Source organism: Rana temporaria, chromosome 4 (genome assembly GCF_905171775.1).
Source record: "Rana temporaria chromosome 4, aRanTem1.1, whole genome shotgun sequence".
Classification (NCBI taxonomy): domain Eukaryota; kingdom Metazoa; phylum Chordata; class Amphibia; order Anura; family Ranidae; genus Rana; species Rana temporaria.
In genome coordinates this window covers 125,704,019-125,731,672 of record NC_053492.1, presented here as the reverse complement: position 1 = coordinate 125,731,672, position 27,654 = coordinate 125,704,019, and the positions used below count along the sequence as shown (strand labels likewise).

The 27,654-nt window shown below is 46.0% G+C and overlaps 1 protein-coding gene across 1 annotated transcript in view; it reads left to right on the top strand.

Annotated features, from left to right (window-relative positions):
* ACSL3 (acyl-CoA synthetase long chain family member 3) overlaps nt 1-27,654 on the top strand; it is a 137,772-nt gene that overhangs the window by 82,551 nt on the left and 27,567 nt on the right. Inside the window, exons 9-12 of the mRNA XM_040349032.1 lie at nt 8,909-9,048; nt 14,186-14,358; nt 22,625-22,699; nt 24,251-24,442. Coding sequence (XP_040204966.1) covers nt 8,909-9,048; nt 14,186-14,358; nt 22,625-22,699; nt 24,251-24,442 — 580 coding nt within the window. The remainder of the gene's footprint in view (nt 1-8,908; nt 9,049-14,185; nt 14,359-22,624; nt 22,700-24,250; nt 24,443-27,654) is intronic.

Below are 27,654 nucleotides of genomic sequence, written 5' to 3'. Positions count from 1 at the left end.
GTGTCTTTCCTAATCCAATTCCCTCCAATTTTGTTTTCCCCCGGTGCAAAATAAGGATTTTCTTTTAAATTCATTAGTGGGGAATTAAATTTCCCCTCTAGTTGTGCCTGAGTTCTATCCCATAATCTTAAAGTGTGTCTTGTTATTTCATGTGTTTTGTGATCTAGTGCTCTGTGTTGTGTAGGGATCCATATGGTATTGTTCAAGTGTTTGCTAGATAACGCCTTCTCAATTTGCACCCATCTTTTATCTGGCCTGTCCCGGGCCCATTCGACCGCCCGCGATAGGACCGCCGCTTTATAGTAACTTTTGATGTCCGGAACACCCAACCCGCCATGCAGCTTTCCCTGTTTTAGTGTGGAGAGGGAAATTCTATGCTTCTTGTTTTTCCATACATAGTTTAGTAGCAAGGTATTAAGGATGCTCAGAAATTGCTGTGGAAGGGCGATTGGTACCAGTGAAAATTTATAAAGAATTTTTGGGACTACGACCATCTTCAGCATATTTATGCGTCCGATCCAAGATATAGGTTTATTTACCGTGTTTTTTAGTTCATTCTTGATTTCATTTAGTAAGGGAACATAGTTTATTTTATACATCTTCTGTACTGTATTAGCTAGTTTAATACCTAGGTACTTTAGTTCTTTGGTCCAGGGAAAGGCGCAGACTTCTTTTACTAGTCCTGCCTCTCTTTTATTTAAATTTATATTCAAAATTTCTGATTTATTTATATTTATTTTAAAGTTAGAAATATTCCCGTATTGTTTCATTACTTTGGAGAGCTTTAAAATGGATTTGATCGGGTTGGTTACATAAAATAAAATGTCGTCGGCGAAGGCCGATAATTTGTGTTCCTCCCCGTCTACTCCTACTCCGTTGATATCGGGATCATTGCGGATAGTAGCCAATAATGGCTCCAATGATAGTATAAAGAGAAGGGGTGATAGGGGGCACCCCTGCCTTGTTCCATTTTTCATTTCGAATGGTTCCGATAACGTTCCGTTTATTTTAATTTTTGCGGTAGGATAGAGGTACAGTGTTTTAATCCAACGGGACATCCTATTTCCTATTCCCATGATAGTAAGGGTCTTCATCATAAGCCCCCAGTCTACCCTGTCGAAAGCTTTCTCAGCGTCAACTGACAGGAATAGACCGGGAGATTTATTCTGCCTAATGGACTGGAGCAGAAGAATTGCCCTAAGGCTATTATCTTTGCCCTCTCTATTGGGTACAAATCCTACCTGATCGGGGTGCACCAAAGAGTGCATAACTCCCCTCAGGCGTCCTGCAAGGATTTTGGCAAACAGCTTGATGTCTGCATTTAACAGCGAAATAGGTCTGTATCCCGAACAGAGAGTGCTGTCCTTCCCTTCTTTCAATATTAGCGTGATCACGGCCGCTGTTGCTTCACTGCTGGCTTCGAATTCGGAGCCTAGCCCATTAAAATATTTGCACATCTTTGGAATCAATATGTTGCTAAATCTCTTATAATACATGGTTGAGAACCCGTCCGGACCCGGGCTTTTTCCGCCCGTGGAGGTATTTATTGCTATTTTGATTTCTGCCTCGGTTATGGGGCGATCCATATCAAAACTCTCCATCTCCTCCAATCTGGGGAGTCCTGCCTTTGCAAGAAAGTCTCTAGTCTCTTCTTCCCTTTCCCCTTCCTGCAGACCTGGGTGTTTTATTGTATATAATTCCTCGTAATAGTTTTTAAAACTGTCTGCGATTTCGGGAGTTGCATAAGCCAAGTTCCCATTTTTCCCCTTAATTTTTTCAATGTAGTTCCTAGTTTTCTTTTTTTGGGCCATTTTGGCTAACAGCTTACTTGGTTTATTACCCCATATGTACCTCTCCTTGGAGATGCAGTTTAGTTTATACCTTGCTTCCTGTTCCATGATTTCCTTAAGTGCATCTCTTTTCAGGGTTAGATTAAGGTAGGTCTCTTTTAATCTTTGCTCTTTGTGTTTACTTTCTAGGGTCTCTATCTCTTTCCTCAGGGAGTTGGCTTTGTTTTCCCTTTCTTTTTTTTTTTTAGCGGCCTCGGCAATTAGAATTCCTCTGATATACGCTTTGTGCGTCTCCCAAAGGGTTGCGCTGGAAATCCCCACTGTATCATTAATATGAAAGAATTGTTTTAGTTCAGCCTCCACTCTTCTACCCCCTCCTTCATCTCGGATCAGGCTATCATCCAGGCGCCACACCGGCCGCTGCCTCTTTTGTGTAGATAATATAATTTTCATTGTTATTGGAGCATGATCTGACACCGTCATGATTCCGATTTCAGTCTCTGTAATAGAGTCTAGCAGCCCGTGATCCGCCAAGATGTAGTCTATTCTAGAATACGTTCCGTGGGGAGGGGAGAAAAATGTGTAGTCATGTTCTTTTGGGTGAAAAATCCGCCAAACGTCCACTAATTGGCGTTCGTGTAGCTTATGTTTGATTCTCTGCAAATGCTCATTTTTTGTCACCTTCCCACGGAACGTACTATCTTCTGTTGGGTTAAATACAAAGTTTAAATCCCCCATCAGTATTATATATCCCTCCGCAAAGTTGTTCAGTTTTCCCAAAATTTTTCCTAAGTATTGGGTTGGGTGTACGTTTGGTGCATATATATTTGCTAGAGTATAGATTACATTTTCGAACTTTATTTTGAGAAATAAAAATCTCCCTTCGGGGTCCGTCAGCCTCGCCTCAAGCGTGAATCCAAAGCCTCTTGTAAACCCGATAGCCACACCCCTTGCTCGTTTGGATATGGAATCACCGTAAAACCAAACGGGGTACACCGGGGAGTATAGTTTAATGTTTGCGTCAATAGTCAGATGAGATTCTTGGATAAATACCACATCCGCTCTGAGGTGCTCCAGCTCAGCCAAGACTTTTAGTCTTTTGACCGCTGAATTTAGGCCCTTTACATTGTAGGATAAAAATTTAACTTCAGTCATTTCCTATTACTGGATCGTTCCGTGAACTTGCTGGACTTTCTAAGAGATCCCCTGGGAGCCGTTTTCCCTGTTCCCTCCCTATTTTGAAGGGGGAGAATATTCTCTCCCCTTCCAAAAACCACCCCTTGATCCCCCCCTCCCCCCCCCTTGTCTAGGCCCATGCATCGCCTCTGAACCGTGGGGATCCACTGTATCCCCTACCTGTCGGTTCTTTTGGATGAGGTGTAGCACTCAGCGCCCCTCCCATACATTGTCTCCTGGAATTTCCCGGGAGATTGATCTTATATGTGTGGCGGGGACGGATCCTCCCTACTTGTTCCCCTCTCCGATCACCCACCCTCCGACCCCTCCCCCTCTCACCCCCTCTGTGCCAATCTCTCAGGACCGCCCCAAGTTGCTGCTATTTTCTGGTCCCTATTCAACCCATCCCTATTCCACCCATTCAGGTAACTCAATCAACGGTATATCCAGTTTACGGCAGAACCCTGCCAAATCCTCAGGGAATGTTAGTTTAGCTGATATACCCTCTCTAAACCCTATCAAGCAAGCCGGAAAGCCCCATTGGTAATTTATATTAGATTTCCGCATTTGTTCCAATAAGGGTTTTAAATGCCTTCTTCTGGACAGGGTTTCCCAGGCCAAGTCCGTGAAAATCTGAATCTCAGTCCCGTCATAGGATAAGGGAGGCTTTCTTCTCAGTTTTTGCCAGATTTCCTCTTTATCTTCGAAATGTCTGAACCTGGCAATTATGTCCCTGTTCCAGTTTCCTCCTCCCTCCCTTGTCTTTCCAACTCGATGTACCCTTTCTATTTTGAGGGGACCTTCCGAACCATTGTTTAGGAGGGGCAGGAACAAATCGTTGAGAATTTTCCTCAGGTCTTCGCCCCTCTCCTCCTTAACCGCTCGTATCCTAAGGTTTTGCCTTCTGTTACGGTTCTCGTGATCTTCTAGGCGATATTGCAGTAACCTCTGGTTTTGTTTCATATTCAGATGTTGGGTTTTTAATTCTTTTAGTTCAAGATCTTGCTTTTCTATTTTTTTCTCTGCTTCCTCTACCCGTTCTTATGCGGTGGCTGGTGCTTTTATGCTTGCCTACCCGAGTGAATGTCTGCCGTCTGTACGGCTGTCAATCCATAGAGGCATGAAGTCCTGTGTAGATATATATGAGGAGAGACTAATCGAGCTTATGTAAGCCACATTCACTCCAGGTACCCCTCTGCTGTTTAACAAAATTTTGTCAGAAACCACAAGTGAGTTCACTCTTTGCTCTTACTGGAACAGCCCTGAAGTGTCTGTGGGTAAATTGCTGCATTGTCCTTCTATGGCAGAGAAGGGAGGAGAGAAAGGCAAACTAAATAGCAAATGCTGACAAAATAAGGTTCTCACCATTACCTGCAATTTCAGGTTGTCCACCTGGATTAATTATCCTGTAGGTGTGCTTCCATAGGACACAAAAGAAGAAGGTTTGCGTAAATATTACCTCAGTGCTTTTCTGGGCTCCCTGGGGACTGATGAGGAGCCGTAATCCGCGGGGGGCCGAAAGCCATAAGCACCCACCGTACGATGCTGCAGACAACCGCACCTGTTCCCCGCTATCTGTGCCGCTCGGTTCAACTCCTCCTTCAGAGAGCGGTGGGGAGAGTGAGGGAGAGAGGGGGGGCCTCGGCTAAGACGGCGGGGGAGAGCGGCCTCGCAGAGGGAGCAGTCGGCGGTCTAGCAGCCCCGCAGTCTCCCGCTCTGCGCCGTTCCTGCCGCCGCCGATGCACCCTCGAGACCTCCGGCTTCCTCCATCCCCCGTCGTAGGGTCCGATCCGTGGCGCGAGCTGCTGCTCCCTCGGCGTGCGTGCGTCACGTGCACCACGTCATCCCGCCCCATCCATCTGATGTTTTCTAATTGAGTAGATCTCCTGCCTCCTTGCAAACACTGACCATGTGTTGGAAAAGATATCAGACTTTAATTCAGCACTACAAGCATGTGCAGTTTAAAAGCGGAGTTCCAGGCCTTTTTTGTTTAATTAAAGTAAACGGCTACAAAAAGTTTAGTTGCTGACTTTTAATAAACAGACACTTACCTGTTCTACGGTCCACCAATGCGGCCTCACGGAGCCCCGCTCTTCTCCCCCTTCCTCTGTGCCTCCATTGATACTAGGGGCAGCCAGCCGTGACCGCTTGCGGCTTCACGGCCGGGTACAGGCAAACTTCTGGGACATGTCCCAGAAGATTGCCAAGAGGGCGGGGCCACCTAGGGGAGAGGAGTCTCCTAGGCAGAACCAGGAAGTGGGACAGGAAGTCTGAAGTGGTTAAAGCTGAATTTCATCCAGATAGCTGAATGCACAATTCAAATACTCACATCTGTTTTTTATGCCAAAGGATTTGTGACTTTGTTCTGCCCGTCTCCCAATTTACTAACTTTTGCTAGACTGCATAACCACATTTATGGCCTCAACTGCAGTTAAAGCGGGGGTTCACCCTAAAATTAATTTTTTGCCTAACCTATCTCTAGCCTTAATAAAGGCTTGTAGCATTGTCAATTTATTTTTTCTGTGTACACTTACCTGTCTTCAGCCGCACTTCCGGGTCTTCTTCCTTGCGGGGAGTGGGCGTGTCGCTCCTTTTCCCCGACGGGGAGCTCTGCATAGATGATTGACGTGCGCGTCATCGCCTTCCGAAAATATCCAACGGGGTCTCTGCTCTTTACGGCGCCTGCCGTGTAGAGCTGACTGCGCAGGCGCCGTAAAGTGCCAAGTCCCACTCGGATATTTTCGGAAACCGATGACGCGCACGTCACTCATCTATGCAGAGCTTAGGAACGCCTACTCCCCGGGGGACCGAGAACCCGGAAGCCGGGTGAAAACGACGAAAAAAGGTAAGTAAAGACCGGAAAAAATCCAGCATACTGTTGATGTCAGCAGTATGCTGGATAGAACAGTTTTTTTTTTTTTTTTGTTTTTAGGGTGAACCCCCGCTTTAAGCAATGCATCCTGTTCATGGTCTACCTTTTCAGCCTGCGGACTGGACAGTAAAGAAGCAGCAGGATATTGGAAAAGTCATCACTCCTGACAAAAGAATTGTCTACACTGTGCCGTGCTGTCAAGCCTGTATTGGCTCACAGGGCTGTCCTTTCCTCTCCCAGTTAGTGTTACTAAACCCAGGACCCCACATTTATTATATCTGGTCTCCCACAGTTCACAGAATATTGAAATACAATTATTTTAGTAAATATAAACTGCTAAATAGCTTTTTCTCATCAGCAGTATATTGCAGTCTTGTGACTTCTTTTAGTTTCTGACCAAGCACTGGTTAAAGCTTGTCGTAGGAGTTTTTATTCTGCAATGAATGTCCTATGAGACGGCAAGACCCCTTGTCTAGACAGTGCTGATTGGCCCTGTGCTGATCACCCCCGCCCCAAAAAACAAAACTCTAGCAAAACACACCAAATTGATCATGTGCAGAGTGCCCCCTAGACTCTGTACCATCAGCAAATAGATTGGGGACTGTGGAAGTAGGAGGATCAGAGAAGACCAGATTCAACGGCCTTTTTACATATAATTGGGGGTCGTCTTATACGCCGGGTATAAAGTGCTGGATGTTAGCCCGCCGGATGTGCGGTAATACTGTATGTAGCTTTGGCTACATACAGTATACACTGCTGAGCCAATCCCAGTGAGCTATGTATTCTATTGATGAATACAGAGCCTGCTCGGATTGGAGTAACAACCTCTGTCAATCTGAGCAGGCTACATACAGTAGCCTGCTCGGATTGACTTTGAGAGAGAGGCGCGGGCTGATTATGTTACAGCCTCTGCCAATTCAAGTAGGTTTTTGTAGTCCTCAATAGAATAAATTGCTCGCCAGGACTGGCTCAGCGGTGTATACTGTATGTAGGCGAAGCTACATACAGTATTACCGGCCGCACATCCAGCGTAACTGGATAGGACATGGTGGAAGTGGGCAACTACGTAGTAGGTGTCATGGAGAACAATGTTGATTGAGGAATTGGCTAGGGCAGTGATGGCGAACCTTGGCACCCCAGATGTTTTGGAACTACATTTTCCATTATGCTCATGCACGCTGCAGTGTAGTGGAGCATCATGGGAAATGTAGTTCCAAAACCAAAAAAGGTTCGCAATCACTGGGCTACGACAATGCCGGTGAGTCCCCCTGACTGTATATAAGATAAGATAAATCCGAGGGCTCATAGTATCAGGGCCTCTCATTTAATAGTTCACCCGTGCATTGTGGCCAGTCAACTAAAGACTTTAACACCTGTTGGAATAGCCATGATTATTGTGGTGGATGTAAATTATGCAATTGTGTCCTACATTTAGGCCAGAGATGAATATGTGGTGGAATCCCTTTTTTTTTTTTTTTTTGTGTTGCTTGGAAGAGGGTAGTCTTTTATACAGCGAGTATAGCCCAAAACCTAATGTTTTCACTTGAAAAATACGGGGTAGTCTTATACGACCAGTCTCCTTATACGCCAGTAAATGCGGTATATTATATTTCGATAATTCATGAATCTTTTATTGACTGTGGTGGTAGATCTAAGGTCGCTGCGAAAAAAAAAAAAAAAAAAACCCATTTACTGTCCGTCTTTCTCTGTAACTTGTGCTTGCATGCTATCCTCTCCAGGAGCAGCCATTTCTAACATTCTGGGTCCCAGAGATTGTGCCCGATTGTCCGGCAATTGTGTGACAATGCAAAGTTATGAAAACACAGCTTTCTTTGTATTACTCTGCTCTCTATAATCATTTTTTTTTTTTTTTTTTTTTTACACATTTATCATTTCCATTGAATACTTACTTACACATTCTGAATGAAATATAAATATTTGGCATTTCATTAATCAGGGCAAACAGGGTGATTTGTTAATCGCATTGACTAAAATTCAGTTAAAATTCATTTTAATTCAATTTTGAATATTGTGCATTGCTCATGTAGGCGAGATACTTGCCACTTGTGGGTATATGATAGGGCATGTGACTTGCCACTTCTTCCTCCTACATTCTAAGACCCCTTTCACACTGAAGCGTTTTTACAGCGTTTTAGCGTTAAAAATAGCGCTATTAAAACGCTCTCCATGCATCTCAATGGACCCTTTCACACAGAGTCCTGCAAGCAGCATCTTTGGAGCAGCTTTTGAAAAAAACGCTCCAAAACGCCCCTCTCTATTGAAATGAATTGAAAGCGCTGTAAACACGTCTTACCCTTTCACACTGAGGCATTGCAAAAACGCCCTAAAACGTTAGGGTCTTAGCATTGTGAAAGGGCTTTCACATTGGGATTGCTGATGAGGCTTCGCTCGAATAACGCTCGAAAAACGCTCCAGTGTGAAAGGGGCCTAACTATGTTGCTTGGCAAATGGAAACTCTGGTATTAAGTGTTTTCACATGGAGGCAAGGAAATAATTCTTGGCTCCATATAAGCTTTGACTAGATAGAATTTTATTATATATTTTATTTTTAAATAAAGGGCGTTTGAAAGAGGGAGAGTGAAAGGGTTATGGGGGCATGCATAAATTGAACATGCATACAGAAATCTTCCAAAGTGATGGGGATTCCCCTCTTAATCAGTTGTCCCCCAAACAGGTGTCCCCATTGAAAGCTCTTCCCCTACCTCTTTGTTCAGGTGACAACTCGTGTATATATATATGTATATGTGTGTGTGTGTGTGTGTGTGTGTGTGTGTGTGTATATATATATATATGTATGTATGTGTATATATATATATATATACACACATACATACATATATATATATATATATATATATATATATATATATATATATATATATATATATATATATAATTAAAAAAAAATTTCAATGACAACGGTCAACAGTGTACACATAGTGGTACATATCCCCCAATAAAAACCAAAGGGGATACAGACGGCAAAAACACAAGTGTGTGTCACTTATAAAACGAATTTTTTTCAAATTGATTCTTTTCTCTTCTGTAGGAAATCATGGATCGTATTTATAAGAATGTTATGAGTAAGGTAGCCACAATGAGTGCGGTTCAGAAAGGTCTCTTCTCTCTTGCCTACAACTACAAGATGAAGCAGATTTCCAGAGGATACAGCACCCCGTTATGTGACAGGTACACAATTGGCATCACATCGGAGTCTTAATAGACGTGCTTACATAGATTCTTAAAATATTGTGTGTTCTCACTGGAAGGGCCTGTATTCAGTCTTTGCCTTGGTGACAGAATGTTGGCCACGTAGACCTATATGTTTAGCTTGTGCAATTGTTTTCTTTTATACTTCAGGTAAATTATTTCCTGCACATGCATTGTTTTCTTATAAATACAATGCAGTCCGAACAATTAAATATGTACATGGGCTCCCATGCCTTGAGTATTTTAAGAGATATCTGCTTGTTTTAAGAGACATCCAAACACCAGATATACAGTGGCAAGAAAAGGTAAACCCCCTTGGAATGAACTGTTTTTCTGCTGTAATTTGCCATAAAAAGCTACCGAAAGCGCATCAGCTTAAAGGGGTTGTAAAGGTACAATGTTTTTTGTTTTTTTTCCCCCCTAAATAGCTTCCTTTACCTTAGTGCAGTCCATCTTCACTTACCTCATCCTTCGATTTTGCTTTTAAATGTCCTTATTTCTTCTGAGAAATCCTCACTTCCTGTTCTTCTGTCTGTAACTCCACACAGTAATGGGAGGCTTTCTCCCTGGTGTGGAGTGTTGTGCTCGCCCCCTCCCTTGGACTACAGGAGAGTCAGGATGCCCACTAATACACAGCTCCTTTCTCTGTCTGCAACATAGAGAGCATCCTGACTCTCTTGTAGGCTAAGGGAGGGGGAGAGCACGACACTCCACACCAGGGAGAAAGCCTTGCATTACTGTGTGTAGTTACAGACCGAAGAACAGGAAGTGAGGATTTCTCAGAAGAAATAAAGACATTTAAAAGCAAAATGGAAAGATGAGGTAAGTGAAGGAGGACTGCACTAAGGTAAAGGAAGCTATTTAGGGGGGGGGGGGGATTTACCTTTACAACCACTTTAAGCACATTGTGTTGTCCATTGTTGTGACTTAGATGCGCATCAGATCACATTTTATGGTTCACATACTTTTTCTTGCCACTGTATACCTGCTGAATGATTTGCTCGTGTTACTGGGGGAACTGTGACCCACATTTCTACCATCATGGCTCATTTTTTCAAAGTACTGTTCAAGGAATGCTATAAAAATATGACCGGTTCCAACTCTCCTCCTGCTGTTGCCAAACCCCAAAAAATGCTTTAGCTAAAACCAGGCTTTAATTTTTTTATTTTTTTTAATAAGCATGTTTGGTAGAAGTAATGCTGGGGCTGTGTTTAAATAAAAGCGTGATTTTAGTTTGGAAACATATCAATTATACGTTCTTGATTTCTGTTGAGAAGCGTGGTGCAAAAAGATATTGTTGTAACCGCAGGACTCAATGTTTGAGACTGTTCATTTCAGGGAAAGGAAGATGAGGCCACGGGGAGGGACATAGTGGCGTGACTGTTAAAGTAAATTGTAAGCAGAGTATTCCGTTTAGGAGTCCCTGCCTGCATTGTAGGGAAGTGGATTATTATAGTCTGGGTCTGCTAATGGCTCTATATTAAGTCTGGAGTTCACATAGCAAATGGACTGTTGCAATACACAGTGCAATGGCCTCTCCTAGCTGCCTTTAGCATTATGTAATAGCACAGAACAGAAGTGACCTGCAGGGTAGACACATCTTCCCCAGCGCTGGGCTCTGTGAGATGATGATATTTTTTCTGCTCTAGATTAGTGCAGAAAGGTCTTAAGTTTTATTAAATATGTAGGTTTGTGTAGGTATGCAAAGTACTTTTGTTTTTTGCTGTTGCACAGTGTGATACACTACTGTAGACATTGAATGGCTGAAGTACAACTGGAATAATGTAGAGTAATTCTTCTAGTTGGCAGCATTTTATGTTACATATACAGTATTTCACAAAAGTGAGTACACCCCTCACATTTTTTGTAATTATTTTACTTTTTCATGTGACAACACTAAAGAAATGACACGTTGCTGCAATGTAAAGTAGCGAGTGTACAGCTTGTATAACAGTGTACATTTTCTGTCCCCTCAAAATAACTCAACACACAGCCATTTAATGTCTGAACCAAATAAGTTAATCTTGGTCTCATCAGACCACAAGACATGGTTCCAGTAATCCATGTCCTTAGTCTGCTTGTCTTCACCATGCAGGCTTTCTTGTGCATCATCTTTTAGAAGAGGCTTCCTTCTGGGACGACAGCCATGCAGCCCAATTTTATTTTTTTGCGCTATAAACAAGACTGAAAATTTTGAAGAAAAACAAAGATTTTTTACTTTCTGCTATAATACAGATCAAAAAAATTATTTATATATATATATATATATATATATATATATATATATATATATATATATATATATATATATATATATATATATATATATATATATATAATTTTTTTGATCTGTATTATAGCAGAAAGTAAAAAATCTTTGTTTTTCTTCAAAATTTTCATTCAGGGGTGTACTCGCTTATGTTGCCAGCAGTTTAGCCACTTAAGGACCGCCTCCTGTAAATATACGTCAGCAGAATGGCACGGCTGGGCAGATGCACGTCATGTACATCTACCCAGCCGTGAGTCACAGGCGCTCCGGGACCATGGGACCTGCGGACCCGATCGCCGCTGGGGTCCCGCGATCGGTCCCCGGAACTGAAGAACGGGGAGAGCCACGTGTAAACACGGCTTCCCCGTGCTTCACTGTGGCGGCTGCATCGATCGTGTCATCCCCTTTATAGGGAGACACAATCTATGATGTCACTCCTACAGCCACACCCCCCTACAGTTGTAAACACACACTAGGTGAAACCTAACCCCTTCAGTGCCCCCTTGTGGTTAACTCCCAAACTGCAACTGTCATTTCCACAATAAACAATGCATTTTAAATGCATTTTTTGCTGTGAAAATAACAATAGTCCCAAAAATATGTCAAAATTGTCCGAAGTGTCCGCCATGATGTCGCAGTCACGAAAAAAATCACTGATCGCCGCCATTAGTAGTAAAAAAAAATAAAAAAAATGCAATAAAACTATCCCCTATTTTGTAAACGCTATAAATTTTGCACAAACCAACCGATAAACGCTTATTGTGATTTTTTTTTTTATACTAAAAATATGTAGAAGAATACGTATCGGCTTAAATTGAGGAAAAAAATTTTTTTTGTTTTCATATATTTTTATGGGATATTTTATTATAGCAAAAAGTAAAAAATATTGATTTTTTTTTTCAAAATTGTAGCTCTATTTTTGTTTATAGCTCAAAAAATAAAAACCGCAGAGGTGATCAAATACCACCAAAAGAAAGCTCTATTTGTGGGAAAAAAAGGACGCCAATTTTGTTTGGGAGCCACGTCGCACGACCGCGCAATTGTCAGTTAAAGCGACACCGTGCCGAATCGCAAAAAGGGGCTTGGTCCTTTACCTGCATTTTGGTCCGGGGCTTAAGTGGTTAGACATTAATGGCTGTGTGTTGAGTTATTTTGAGAGGACATCAAATTTACACGCTGTACACTCACTACTTTACATTGTAGCAAAGTGTTGTTTCTTCAGTGTTGTCACATGAAAAGATATAATAAAATGTTTATAAAAATGTGAGGGGTGTACTCACTTTTGTGAGGTACTGTAGTTACACATAGCTACATAGTTGAAAAAAGACACAAGTCCATCCAGTTCAACCAACACAGAGAGAAAAAAAATACACACAAATTGAAAACCTCCATATACAATCCTCTACCCACAGTTGACCCAAAGGAAGGCAAGAAAAACCCCATCAATAAAGTCCTTCCTGAACCCCAAGAGGCAATCGAATATTCCCTGGATCAACTTTACCTATACTATAAATATTAGTATCCAGTTATACTTTGCATTTAGGAAAGATTAAAACAATCTAATGAGCTGGCTAGAACCAGCTCTTGAGGGAGTCTATTCCACATTTTCAAAGCTCTTGCTGTAAAGAAGCCTTTCCGTAGTTGGAGATTAAATCTATTTTCCTCCAGACGTAAAGAGTAAAGCCCTGTACACACGATCGGTTTGTCTGATGAAAATGGAGCGATGGACCGTTTTCATTGGACAAACCAATCGTGTGTGGGTCTCATCGGTTTGTTTTCCATTGGTGAAAAAGAATAAAACATGTTTTACATTTTTCCTATGGATAAAAAAAAGATAATCTGTGTGGAAGTCCATTGGTCAATAATCCACGCATGCTCAGAATCAAGTCGACGCATGGTCGGAAGCATTGAACTTCATTTTTCTCAGCACGTCGTAGTGTCTTTCGTTACCTCATTTTGACACAGTCGGATTTTTGACTGATGGTGTGTAGGCACGATTGATGAAGGTCAGCTTCATCGTATATCCGACAAAAAAATCAATCGGATTACATTCCATCAGATATCCGATCGTGTACGAGGCTTTGGAATCATTAACCACTACTCTATGAATTCTGTCTTTTAGTCAGTTTTCTATCTATTTACAAACTGATTTTTTACAAGCCTGTAGACTTTACCTTGCACATTGGCCGTGTGCGGAACTGTGTCAAATTCTTTTGCATAATCCAGGTCTACCACTTCCACAGTCAATCCTTTTTGTCTAAAGTTTTACTTCCTCCATTAAAGATTTGTTTCACAACTTCTGTCTTATGAATCCATGCTGACTTCTGCTTAAAATGTGTTTTGTTTTGTTTTTTTCTGGCAAAAACTTGTCTATGTGGTCTTTTATTAAACTCTCCAGTATCTTCCCAACTATAGAAGTTAAACTAACAGGTCTATAGTTGGTTGGTAAAGACTTTGATCTCTTTTTAAATATGGGCGCCACATTGGCCCTGCGCCAATCCAGTGGCACTATCCCAGTCATTAAAGAGTCCCTAAAATTTAGGAACCATGTCTTTAAATGATAGAGCTCAATTCTTTTAGGATCCGTGGGTGGATGCCATCTGGTCCAGGTGCTTTATCCACCTTTATTCTGTCTAAATATTTCTGGACCATATCAATTTTGAGCCATTGTGGATCATTTGGGGCTGTGTCACTACCACCCCCATTATGCACATGAGCTTCCCCATGCTCCTTGTTGCACGTGTAGTTGGTAAAATAAGAGGACAAAAAAAAAAAAAAAAACGTATTCCAATAGTTTGGAGGGGGAAAAAGAAAAAATGGTAACTGACTTTTCTTATGTTTTCCCAGGATTGTATTCTGGAAAGTACGAAAACTTCTAGGAGGGAAGTTGAGGGTCCTACTCTCTGGCGGTGCCCCTCTATCGGCTGCTACTCAGCGCTTTATGAATATCTGCTTCTGCTGTCCAGTAGGACAGGGCTATGGACTCACGGAGACATGTGGTGCTGGCACCATTACTGAATGTAAGTGTGGACCACAAATGTTCCAAAATGTACCACTTTGCAAGGAAACCATAAGATGTACAAGATGAATTGTATACCATCTGTTTATTTTTCCTCTTACTTTCTCATTATTAATCATCACTGTCAAAGTTGGTTCTCTAGTATGATTCATGAAATATTCTAAAAATCCAAATGTCTCTGACAGTCCAATACTTATTCATTATAACATTGGAATTAATGGCAAGTTTTTGCTGCCAAGCTTCATAAAATAAAATCATAAGCAATGCTGTTTGATATACATCAATAATGCTATAACACTCAGATGAGGACTCTGAAATGATTAAAATTATTATTTCTCTTTCGTTCATAGACGGACACAGCATCCTTTGACCTTCGGGTTATGTTCTTCCTACCAGGAGATTTTAGGCAGAATTCCCACAGCACTCAAGGTGTTAAAACTTTCCCTCATGCCGCTCCTCCCAGGGGGCGTGGCTCCCCCAGGCATAACCCACACCCTGCTCCAGCAGCTTCAGTTTGTTTCTGCCTAACCGTCAGGAGAGTCAGGCTCTCTCTGGAGTCCTGGACTCTGGAGTTTTTTCTTGCAAATTTTTTTGCATTTTGCGAGTTTTTTCCTCGCTTTTTTATTCTATTTTTATTTTTGAATCCTGCGATTCTTCTATCAACAGCCGACTGGGTGACAGGCTGGGTCCTCGACCCTTGTAGTCCCCCCAGGTTCGGCCTTCGAGCGTGTGCCGGCCCTCAGCTCCGCTTTGGGACGTCCACGACAGGCCCCATTGCTCCAGGGGCGGCCGGGGAACTTCGGTTCTAGGGCACACATATGATCGGTCTCTATGGCCTTGTCACAGTGTGTCTGGCTGACAGCCATGCCGTTCGCGGACGTTGGTTCTGTCTGGGATACCTCCAGCCGGGTAGTCGCAGGACAGGTAAGTAGTGGCCCCTTACTCAGGTAAGTGGTCTGGCTGGAATGTTTTCCCTTGGGAGGTCGACTGAGGGTTTTCCCCTGCTTTCCTCTCTCCCTTATTCCTCTCCCTCCTTCCCCCTTTGGGTGACGGCTGTGCAGGGGGTTTTTTCCCTGGGGCTCATATTTTTTTCACTCGGGTATGGCTGGGGCTGTTCTGTGTCACTGCAGGGGACTGTGGTGGACATTCTGGGCATTTTTGTGTGTGCTGTGTGCTGTTTTGGTGTACTGTCATTTTTGGGTACACTGTCTTTTTAAAACTGCGCAACGGCGGCCATTTTGCCGGAGCCGCGCTTGTATTATTCGGCGGCCATTTTCTTGTGGCCGGCGCCGTTTTCAGCACTAGTTCGGCCTCTAGTGGCCGTTTCGGCGGGGAAAAAAGACCGCGAATCATCTGAGGGGACAGACGCAGCGCTGCAGCTTCTCCTCAGCACACACTTGTCCTTCACAGACCGCGCTGTACCAGGGGGGTGGTGAGTCTCAGGGGGCCCCAGACTGTGCTCTAGCGGCCGGGAGGTGACCTGTGGGGGACTTTTTTCCTGCCATTGGCAGTGGGGGTGACACGGCAGCTGCAATATGGAGCCTGAATCAGGCCCCTCATTCCTCACAATGCCGGAATTAACCCTTAGCGCCCCTCCCCCTGCCACATCTGTTGAATCGGTGTCGGCTGTCCTGGAGTCTTTTCTCACCAGGTTTGAAGCTGCCAGTGCTCGGTTGGGGGGTAAAAAGCGCCCCCCCCCAGAGGCTGTTTCTGGGGATATCTCTGACGCAGAATCGGATACCGCTGTTGCTGCTTCTGGTTCTGTCATGTCAGAGGATGCGGGCTTAACCCACATGGACAGCGAGGATGACTCTGCTGCGGAGTCTGCTGACAAGGAATTTGTTGGAGCTCTTATTACTGCGGTACGTGAGACTCTTCATTTAGAGGATGTGGCGGAGACACCAGCGGTGTCAGTCCCTTTTGGATTCCGCAAACCACCGCGTACCGCTAAGGTATTCCCTTGTGTTCCTTATTTGGACAATTTGTTGTATAAGGAATGGGATACACCGCAAAAGGCTTTTACTGTTCCTAAAAGCTTTGCTACCCGTTACCCCCTGGAGGAGGACTTTTTAAAAAAGTGGGTCACTCCTCCGTCGGTGGACCCTCCTGTGTCCAGACTGAGTAAGGCTACTACGTTGCCTGTGGAGGGGGCTCCTGCTTTCAAGGACCCCGCTGATAGGAGAGTGGAGGCCGTGGCCCGCTCCCTGTTCTCGGTGGTGGGTTCGGCGGTAAGGCCGGCTCTGGCCGGCGCCCTGGTTGCTCAGACGCTAACTGAAAGGGCGAAGCTCCTGCTGCAGGATCTGGAGGTCCAGGGTGCTTCCGAGTCCTCTAGGGACCTGGCTGAGCAGTTGATTCAGGGTCAGAAGTTTCTCTGTGAGGCGGCTATGGATTCGATTCCTTTGCTTTCCAGGGCTTCTGTCTACGCAGTGGTTCTGCGCCGCCTTATATGGCTGAAGTGCTGGTCGGCTGACCAGTCCTCGAAAAAGGCCTTGGTGGATTTGCCCTTTAAGGGCGGACGGCTCTTTGGGGCATCCCTGGATGACATCATTAAGGATGCCACTGGAGGTAAGAGCACCTTGCTCCCTCAGTCGGGGAAGGGTAAGGAACCTCGCCGCAAGCAAGGTCCTACTTTTACTACCCCTAAGCGTTTTTTTCGTGCGCCCAGCGCGGCTGGAAAAGGTCCGCAAGGGGCAAAAGCCCCTGCTGCCGGGCGTAAGCGCCCCTGGTTTAACAAACCAAACAAGCCTGCGGACAAGCCTGCTTCCGCATGAAGGTCTGCCCCCGCCCGGGTCTCGGGTGGGGGGACGGCTTCACGACTTCGCGGATCGGTGGAACTCTCTTCTGACCGACCGTTGGGTTTGCGAGGTGGTCGCCTCGGGGTACAAGATAGAGTTCCTCTCTTGTCCCCCAAACAGATTTTTTCCATCCAACCTCCAGCTTCCTCAGGATCGGCGGCTAGCCCTATCCGGGGCTGTCCAGGATCTTCTGGTCAGAGGGGTGGTTGTGCCGGTTCCCTCGCTGGAACGGTTTCGGGGGTTCTACTCCAATCTGTTCGTGGTTCCCAAGAAGGGAGGGGTTCGCCCTGTCCTGGACCTAAAGGCCCTCAACTCCTTTGTCAAGGTGCAGCGATTCAGGATGGAGTCGGTCCGTTCTATCATAGCGGCCCTCCACCAGGGGGACTTCATGGCGTCCTTGGACATCATGGACGCATACCTGCATGTCCCCGTTTGCACAAGCCACCAAAGGTATCTGCGTTTTGCGATCGGGGAGGACCACTATCAATTCGTGGCCCTCCCGTTCGGGCTGGCGTCGGCACCACGTGTGTTCACCAAGGTGCTCGCCCCGATCCTGGCCTTGCTAAGGCAGCGAGGGATCGCTATCGTGGGATACCTGGACGACCTTCTCCTGAGAGCTTCTTCAAGCTCAGAGTTAGAGGAGGACGTGTCCATCACGTGTCGGACTCTGCAGGAGTTCGGCTGGCTTCTGAATCTCAAAAAATCAGTGTTGGTTCCGTCCCAGAGGCTGGAACACCTGGGGCTGGTTTTGGATTCGGGGGAGGCAAAAGTGTTCCTCCCATTGGAAAAACTGCGGACCCTGCAATCTGCAGTGAGACAGTTGTCGACCCAGAAGTGGTCGTCTCTTCGCTTCTGCATGCGGGTTCTGGGTCTGATGGTGGCCTCCTTCGAGGCAGTTCCGTATGCCCAATTCCACACCAGGGTACTACAGAAGGAGGTTCTGTCACGATGGGACAGGGTCCCATCTTCTCTGGATCGCCAGATTCGGTTGAGCCATCTGGCCAAGTCTTCCCTGGCATGGTGGCTGACGTCTCCGGTGCTTCGGTCCGGGAAGTCTTTTCTTCCGTGCCGCTGGACAGTGGTCACGACGGATGCCAGCCTCTTCGGCTGAGGGGGCGTCTGGGGCACCCAGTCAGCCCAGGGGCGCTGGACTCAGGAGGAGTCCCGCCTGCCGATCAATATCCTGGAGCTCCGAGCGATCAAGCTGTGCCTTGTCAGGTGGTCCCTGGAGCTGCAGGGCCGTCCTGTCAGGATCCAGTCCGACAACGCCACGGCCGTGGCGTACGTCAATCATCAGGGCGGCACAAGGAGCTCGGCCGCGGCGATGGAGGTCGCTCACATACTTCGGTGGGCCGAAAGGTCCGTTCCGGCCCTGTCAGCGGTATACATTCCGGGAGTTCTGAATTGGCAAGCCGACTTCCTAAGTCGCACGACTCTGGATCAAGGGGAGTGGTCTCTCCACCCGGAGGTTTTTCAGATCCTGTGCCAAAAATGGGGCACTCCAGACGTGGACCTTCTGGCGTCCCGTCTCAATCGGAAGGTACCACGGTTTGTGGCCAGGTCAAGGGACCCGTGGGCAGACGCGTCAGACGCGTTAGTGGCTCCCTGGGGTCAATATCACCTAATTTACGCCTTCCCTCCTCTAAGGCTCCTACCCCGCCTGCTGCGCAGGGTGGAAGCCGAAGGGATTCCAACGATCCTGATCGCCCCAGATTGGCCGCGTCGCTCTTGGTACGCGGACCTGGTACGTCTGGTGGCAGACGCCCCCTGGCGCCTGCCTCTGAGGGAAGATCTCCTGTCTCAGGGCCCGATCTTCCATCCTGCTTTACGGTCACTGGCTTTAACGGCGTGGCTGTTGAGAACCAGGTACTGAAGGACCGGGGCCTGTCGGGCCCGGTAATCTCTACCATGATGCGTGCACGGAAGTCCACTTCTCGGAAAATTTATCATCGTACATGGAAAGCATACATCTCTATGTGTGAGGAGATGAAGTGGCACCCCCGTACTTACGTGGTGTCCCGGATCCTGCTGTTCCTACAGCGGGGAGTGGACCAGGCTCTTGCCTTGAGCACGATCAAGAGTCAGATTTCTGCTCTGGCTGTTTATTTTCAGCGTCCCGTGGCAGCGCACTCTTTGGTTCGCACGTTTGTGCAGGGGGTCCGGCATGTGGCCCCCCCGGTGCGCCCTCCGCTACCTTCTTGGGACTTGAACTTGGTCCTCTCGGCGCTTCAGCGTGCCCCCTTTGAGGACATTCGGGAGATCCCCTTGCTGACTTTGTCACAGAAGGTGGTCTTTCTGGTAGCTATTACCTCTATCAGACGAGTGTCTGAACTGGCGGCCTTGTCTTGCAAGGCCCCCTACTTGGTCATCCATCAGGATAAGGCGGTGCTGCGCCCGCGACCTTCTTTTCTTCCGAAGGTCGTTTCGGCCTTTCACATTAACGAGGACATTGTTGTTCCATCATTATGTCCTCAGCCGAAGAACCCGAAGGAAGCCGTTTTACATTCTCTAGATGTGGTTCGGGCCCTTCGAGTTTACTTGTCGGCGACAGCTCCGTTCCGGAAGTCGGACTCGCTGTTCGTGTCTGTGTCCGGTCCCAGTAAGGGCCTGGCAGTCTCGTCGGCCACCATTTCCAGGTGGATCCGACAGGTTGTGCTTCAGGCCTACGCCCTGAAGGGGCGGGCGCCTCCCTTTCGGGTCACGGCGCATTCGACCAGGGCGATTGGAGCCTCCTGGGCTTTCCGACACCAAGCCTCTGTGTTACAGGTGTGTAAGGCTGCGACCTGGTCGTCGGTCCACACTTTCTCAAAGTTTTATAAGGTGGATGTGAGTGCATCTTCTGATGCCTCATTCGGCCGCAGGGTGTTACAGGCGGCAGTTTAAGGTTGGAGTTCCTCCGTTGAGTAACTCCGGTTTTGTTTGGGGTGTAACCTGTTGTTTGCTGTGTTATTTTTCCCACCCCTCGTTTTTTTGACACTGCTTGGGGACGTCCCGAAGGTCAAAGGATGCTGTGTCCGTCTATGAACGAAAGAGAAAAAAGGATTTTTGTACTCACCGTAAAATCCATTTCTCTGAGTTCATAGACGGACACAGCACCCACCCCTCCTTGGTTTGTACTGCTTGTTACGAACTGAAGCTGCTGGAGCAGGGTGTGGGTTATGCCTGGGGGAGCCACGCCCCCTGGGAGGAGCGGCATGAGGGAAAGTTTTAACACCTTGAGTGCTGTGGGAATTCTGCCTAAAATCTCCTGGTAGGAAGAACATAACCCGAAGGTCAAAGGATGCTGTGTCCGTCTATGAACTCAGAGAAATGGATTTTACGGTGAGTACAAAAATCCTTTTTTTTATTTTTTAGACAGACTTCATTCTTGTGTTACCACAATCCTTATTAAAGACGTTAGTTTTTTATAGTGCCATTTATTTTTAATGGAACCCCAACACACTTATGGCCCGTACACACGAACCAGAAAATCGGACAAATTGAGTTTTTTTTTTTTTTTTTGTTTTTTTTTTTGTTTGTTTTTTGCATGCTAGTCGAAAGTTAAACGAAGTTAAACGAAAATCGCACGATCTGGTATCGTACAAAATCATTTTTCGTGCTTGTCCGATCGGATAATATCAGATAAAGTGTTATGATCGGCTCTCGAAAAGCTCTGTGTGAACGATCCATTTATCGTACGATCGTTTTTGAAAGCGGTATTTTTCTTTCAATTTTTTTTGCATTGTGTGTACAGGCCATAAGGCCTCACGCTTGTATTGCGGTACACTTTGTGCAGTTAACACTATAGTGTATTACCACGCAGCGGTCAAAAGAAGCGCACTATAGGCAAAAAGAACAAAAGCTAAATCGAACATAGCACATGTGATGTGCAGTGTATCAAGCATAGTAACAAATTCAAAAAGTGCAAAACAACCCTATTATAAGTTGAGGGTATTATAAGTTGAGGGTACAAATACCCTCAGCATAACCATGCAGTGTGTGTCCCACAGGAGAAATATTCAGGAAAAAAGCAATTGTAAAAAGTATCTGTTGCCAGTGCACTATGTGCTGTGGTCCACTGCATCAAATAAAGAGGCGCAGGTAAGTCCTTTGTGACCTAACCGGAATGCATCAAAGCATCACAATGGAGTTCTTGGGGCTCATTTATGCATGGTTATGCTCCCATCTCCAATGTTATTGGGTCCTTAAGTTTCTCTTTAAGAATGCACTAAACTATATAGCACAGAAATGTGAACCAGCTGTATAACAATTATGTAATTTCCACTTAAAATGGTTTGGAAAGCTGACAAGTGTGAAATGATCACAAAGGGGGATGGGGAAAATCTACTGGTAAACTAGAAAGCCCTTTTTTTTTTTTTTTTTTTTTTTTTTTGAGGCATGTTTTTAAATCTCAACTCCAGCCTTACCTTCAGTCTTGCAGTTTTTCAGCCTCCTATCCTGAAATATTTTAGTCAGATTTTACTGCATATTGTGAGCTTGCAGTGCACATTGTATGCTTTAGAAGCTGCAATCTCCCAGAGCCCACCTCATTTCCCAGCGGAGGGACCTCTGTCATCATCTATTCTTTGCCTTGGTGTTCCTGGTCTGCCCCTTTCATTCATTGGATTTCAGTTCTTTCAGCCATGAAGGGTCTGCATCGCATGCAGGCATGCCCTTGATTGATCTGCATGCAAATGCAGCTTGTTTAGCAACTTCTCCTCCAGGATGACACCCACCCATTAAGACATTTTGATATCTGCATAACTCCTCTAAAGAGCCGGGACAAAGTTTTCATCAAGGCTGAGGAGTATTGAGGCAGGGGAAAGTGATGAAACCTATGACCTGCCTGCATTGCATAAAGAAGCACAGAGACCTGCTGATGACGCCATCACTGGGTCTAAAATAAGGTTTATAAAGTAAAACCAGAAAAGGCTTTTATTTTTTATATAGAGATACAGATTATAGTTGGTGTAAAGGTTTTTTACCTTGGTCCAGCACTGTACACTGTGCAGCACCTCTTCTCTCCTTCTCCTAGCTCTCGTACACTTGGCTGAGAGCAGTGGGGGGCGGGGCCCAGCTGGGCTGTGTTTCTGAATAGACTCAAACCAACCGGCTCGGGAGCGAGAGACCACACGAGTTCCCCCATGGGTAGCGGCTTCCTATGGGGGTGCCATGCGGGAGGGAGGAGCCAGCGGGGGACCCAAAAACGGGAGAATCGAGGCTGCTCTGCAAAACCATTACCAGAGCAGGCAAGTATGACGTGTGTTTATTTTAATTAAAAAGTGATACTAAAGTGTTTGTTTTGTTTTGTAAACCAGCTTTAATAACCTTGTTTATGTTGCGGAAACTTGTTTTAATATGTTTAAGACCTTCGTATAGTCCAATTGAATTAGTTGTGTGGTATTTTTTTTTTTTTTTTTTTTATTAATTTTGTTTGTGCGTGGAAGATACCCACGTATTGCATTTAGTAACAGGGCTTCTCTTCTCTTTTAGTTTGGGACTTTAGTACAGGCAGAGTGGGAGCACCTTTGGTATGTTGTGAAATAAAGCTCAAGAACTGGGAAGAAGGTATGTGTGTTTTTTTTTTTTTTTTTTAGGTTGAAAAAATGTTTCACCTCTACATATGTACAGTATGGAGTGTCTGGGTCCATAAATGATGATGTATACTGTGGTGCAAGCATGTCATCACAGTTGTGACGGACCACACACACTCCTTGAAGGCATTCCCTGCATATGTTTAGCCAAAGTCTTCCCCCACTCCATGTGGTTCAAGCCCATTTGTGTAAAGCAGAATGCACCCATAGAGGTTGCAACTTATGTGCTTTTTGTCCTCAGGCCTAGTTTTCAGGTGTACATCGCTATGTATTACACACTTAATCAGTGCAAATTGGATGCCTGCAAGGAATGTCATTTTACACTGGCCACTTGGCACCATGTTAGGCTGGGTTCACACTATTGCGAATTGTATGTGGCTTACCCCACATCCAGTTTGCATAGCAGAAGATTGTGACTGGCTCTCTATGGAGCCGATTCGCACATCTGCGCAGTGGTTCTGGTGCGAATTGCACAAGAGACCTGTGCGTTTTTCGGACCGTTTCAGGTCCGAGTTCAGGCCAAAATTCAGGCTGAAATCGGACCTGAAACGGTGACTGGAGGCACGCCAGACTCCTGCTGTGAGCCGCTGTGTTTTCTAGTGTGAACCCAGCCGTGGGCTCCATTCACACAATGGGGTTGATTTACTAAAGGCAAATCCACTGTGCACTGCAAGTGCATTTGGAAGTGCAGTCACTGTAGATCTGAGGGGAAGATCTGAAATGAGGGGGAAGCTCTGCTGATTTCTATCATCCAATCACGTGCAAGCAAAAAATGCTGTTTTTTATTGCCCTTGCATGTCCCTCTCAGATCTACAGCGACTGCACTTCCAAGAGCACTTTCAGTGCACAGTGGATTAGTCTTTAGTAAATAAACCCCAATGTTTTTTTTTTTTCAAGCTGTTTGCAGAAATGCAGAACTTTTTTTTTTTTTTTTTTTTTTTTTTTAACATGGGTTCCTATGGAATGTATTTGTGTGCCTCTACATGTTTGGCGAAATGGTCAGGGACTTTTTTTTTTTTTTTAGATGCCGTGAACAAAGGAATTTTAAAACCCAAATCAAACTTAAAAAAAAAAAAAAAAAAACAGCACTGCAGAAACTCTGAAAAGCAACACCATTAAAAAGGATGTAACACTGTCTTTATGGTGGAGTTAAGCCTTTAAGTGAGGAGTTGATCCAGTGTTTTTAGATGAGCAAGTAATGGTCCTATATTGAATGTGATTTAGGAAACTCTGTACTTAAATGTTTGCGAGAATGTATGATATTTTGGATTTCAATGAAAGATAGTTTGGCAGGAAACTACTTTTGAAGATCATGAAAAGCTCAATTCCTGTGTGACATGTCATGTTATTCCTAAATGTGTTTTCTCATGATTAGGGTCAGCAGTTTTTCGATGTGTGAGGATTAATCTTTGTGGGAATAATTGCATGTTAATGTGACAAGAACTTGATCTTTTTATTTTATGTTGGTAAATAGTCCCTTGTGACATGTTCTGCTGCCTGACATGTTAACTGATCTCTTCCACAGGGGGTTACTTCAATACTGACAAGCCATTTCCCAGAGGAGAAATCTTGATTGGTGGACCTAATGTTACAATGGGGTATTACAAGAATGAGCTGAAGACAAAGGAGGACTTTTGTGTGGATAAAAATGATCAGCGCTGGTTTTGCACGGGGGATATTGGTGAATGCCACCCTGATGGCTGCTTAAAAATCATCGGTAAGGGGGTGTTTAAAGCGGAACTTCAGTAATTTTTTCATCTTTCCATCTATTACATTTTCTGCCCTTGCTGTTTTAACTTTGGATAGTAAATCTTTTTTCTCCTGCCAGTAAATACCTTATACAGCCCACTTCCTGTTTCTTGACTGGTAAAAAGCCTAGGCTTATGACATCATTCACAGCTCGCGCTCTCTCTTGTGAGCGTTTGCCAGGAAGGGGGGGGGGGTGTCATAAGAGGGCCAATGGGAGCTGCAGAGCTGGAGGTGTGTGTCTGTGTAAATCCAGGAAGTGAATAGGCAACAGCTTCAGCTTCCCACAGTTAAAATGGTTGCAGCCATTTTTCAGTGGAGGGAGATTTCTGTAGCATATTTGGCAAGTACAGGATATATAAAATAATATGCAAAGTGCTTGGGGGGGCAAGCTTCAGAATGGCAGAGGTTTTTTTTATTACAAATTATGTGAGCAGACTGCATTTCCTCTTTAAGATCAGAAGTTCCTGTTGTGGCTTTGGTTGAAAAATAGGTCTATAACAAATACTGAGACCTATGCGAGGGACCCCCTAATGCTGAAAGTTCTCCTATGTTGAGTTTTTTTTATTTCTCTTTCGTTCATAGACGGACACAGCATCCTTTGACCTTCGGGTTATGTTCTTCCTACCAGGAGATTTTAGGCAGAATTTCCACAGCACTCAAGGTGTTAAAACTTTCCCTCATGCCGCTCCTCCCAGGGGGCGTGGCTCCCCCAGGCATAACCCACACCCTGCTCCAGCAGCTTCAGTTTGTTTCTGCCTAACCGTCAGGAGAGTCAGGCTCTCTCTGGAGTCCTGGACTCTGGAGTTTTTTCTTGCAAATTTTTTTGCATTTTGCGAGTTTTTTCCTCGCTTTTTTATTCTATTTTTATTTTTGAATCCTGCGATTCTTCTATCAACAGCCGACTGGGTGACAGGCTGGGTCCTCGACCCTTGTAGTCCCCCCAGGTTCGGCCTTCGAGCGTGTGCCGGCCCTCAGCTCCGCTTTGGGACGTCCACGACAGGCCCCATTGCTCCAGGGGCGGCCGGGGAACTTCGGTTCTAGGGCACACATATGACCGGTCTCTATGGCCTTGTCACAGTGTGTCTGGCTGACAGCCATGCCGTTCGCGGACGTTGGTTCTGTCTGGGATACCTCCAGCCGGGTAGTCGCAGGACAGGTAAGTAGTGGCCCCTTACTCAGGTAAGTGGTCTGGCTGGAATGTTTTCCCTTGGGAGGTCGACTGAGGGTTTTCCCCTGCTTTCCTCTCTCCCTTATTCCTCTCCCTCCTTCCCCCTTTGGGTGACGGCTGTGCAGGGGGTTTTTTCCCTGGGGCTCATATTTTTTTTTTTTTTTTTTTTTTTTTTTTTTTTTTTTTTCACTCGGGTATGGCTGGGGCTGTTCTGTGTCACTGCAGGGGACTGTGGTGGACATTCTGGGCATTTTTGTGTGTGCTGTGTGCTGTTTTGGTGTACTGTCATTTTTGGGTACACTGTCTTTTTAAAACTGCGCAACGGCGGCCATTTTGCCGGAGCCGCGCTTGTATTATTCGGCGGCCATTTTCTTGTGGCCGGCGCCGTTTTCAGCACTAGTTCGGCCTCTAGTGGCCGTTTCGGCGGGGAAAAAAGACCGCGAATCATCTGAGGGGACAGACGCAGCGCTGCAGCTTCTCCTCAGCACACACTTGTCCTTCACAGACCGCGCTGTACCAGGGGGGTGGTGAGTCTCAGGGGGCCCCAGACTGTGCTCTAGCGGCCGGGAGGTGACCTGTGGGGGACTTTTTTCCTGCCATTGGCAGTGGGGGTGACACGGCAGCTGCAATATGGAGCCTGAATCAGGCCCCTCATTCCTCACAATGCCGGAATTAACCCTAAGCGCCCCTCCCCCTGCCACATCTGTTGAATCGGTGTCGGCTGTCCTGGAGTCTTTTCTCACCAGGTTTGAAGCTGCCAGTGCTCGGTTGGGGGGTAAAAAGCGCCCCCCCCCGGAGGCTGTTTCTGGGGATATCTCTGACGCAGAATCTGATAACGCTGTTGCTGCTTCTGGTTCTGTCATGTCAGAGGATGCGGGCTTAACCCACATGGACAGCGAGGATGACTCTGCTGCGGAGTCTGCTGACAAGGAATTTGTTGGAGCTCTTATTACTGCGGTACGTGAGACTCTTCATTTAGAGGATGTGGCGGAGACACCAGCGGTGTCAGTCCCTTTTGGATTCCGCAAACCACCGCGTACCGCTAAGGTATTCCCCTGTGTTCCTTATTTGGACAATTTGTTGTATAAGGAATGGGATACACCGCAAAAGGCTTTTGCTGTTCCTAAAAGCTTTGCTACCCGTTACCCCCTGGAGGAGGACTTTTTAAAAAAGTGGGTCACTCCTCCATCGGTGGACCCTCCTGTGTCCAGACTGAGTAAGGCTACTACGTTGCCTGTGGAGGGGGCTCCTGCTTTCAAGGACCCCGCTGATAGGAGAGTGGAGGCCGTGGCCCGCTCCCTGTTCTCGGTGGTGGGTTCGGCGGTAAGGCCGGCTCTGGCCGGCGCCCTGGTTGCTCAGACGCTAACTGAAAGGGCGAAGCTCCTGCTGCAGGATCTGGAGGTCCAGGGTGCTTCCGAGTCCTCTAGGGACCTGGCTGAGCAGTTGATTCAGGGTCAGAAGTTTCTCTGTGAGGCGGCTATGGATTCGATTCCTTTGCTTTCCAGGGCTTCTGTCTACGCAGTGGTTCTGCGCCGCCTTATATGGCTGAAGTGCTGGTCGGCTGACCAGTCCTCAAAAAAGGCCTTGGTGGATTTGCCCTTTAAGGGCGGACGGCTCTTTGGGGCATCCCTGGATGACATCATTAAGGATGCCACTGGAGGTAAGAGCAACTTGCTCCCTCAGTCGGGGAAGGGTAAGGAACCTCGCCGCAAGCAAGGTCCTACTTTTACTACCCCTAAGCGGTTTTTTCGTGCGCCCAGCGCGGCTGGAAAAGGTCCGCAAGGGGCAAAAGCCCCTGCTGCCGGGCGTAAGCGCCCCTGGTTTAACAAACCAAACAAGCCTGCGGACAAGCCTGCTTCCGCATGAAGGTCTGCCCCCGCCCGGGTCTCGGGTGGGGGGACGGCTTCACGACTTCGCGGATCGGTGGAACTCTCTTCTGACCGACCGTTGGGTTTGCGAGGTGGTCGCCTCGGGGTACAAGATAGAGTTCCTCTCTTGTCCCCCAAACAGAT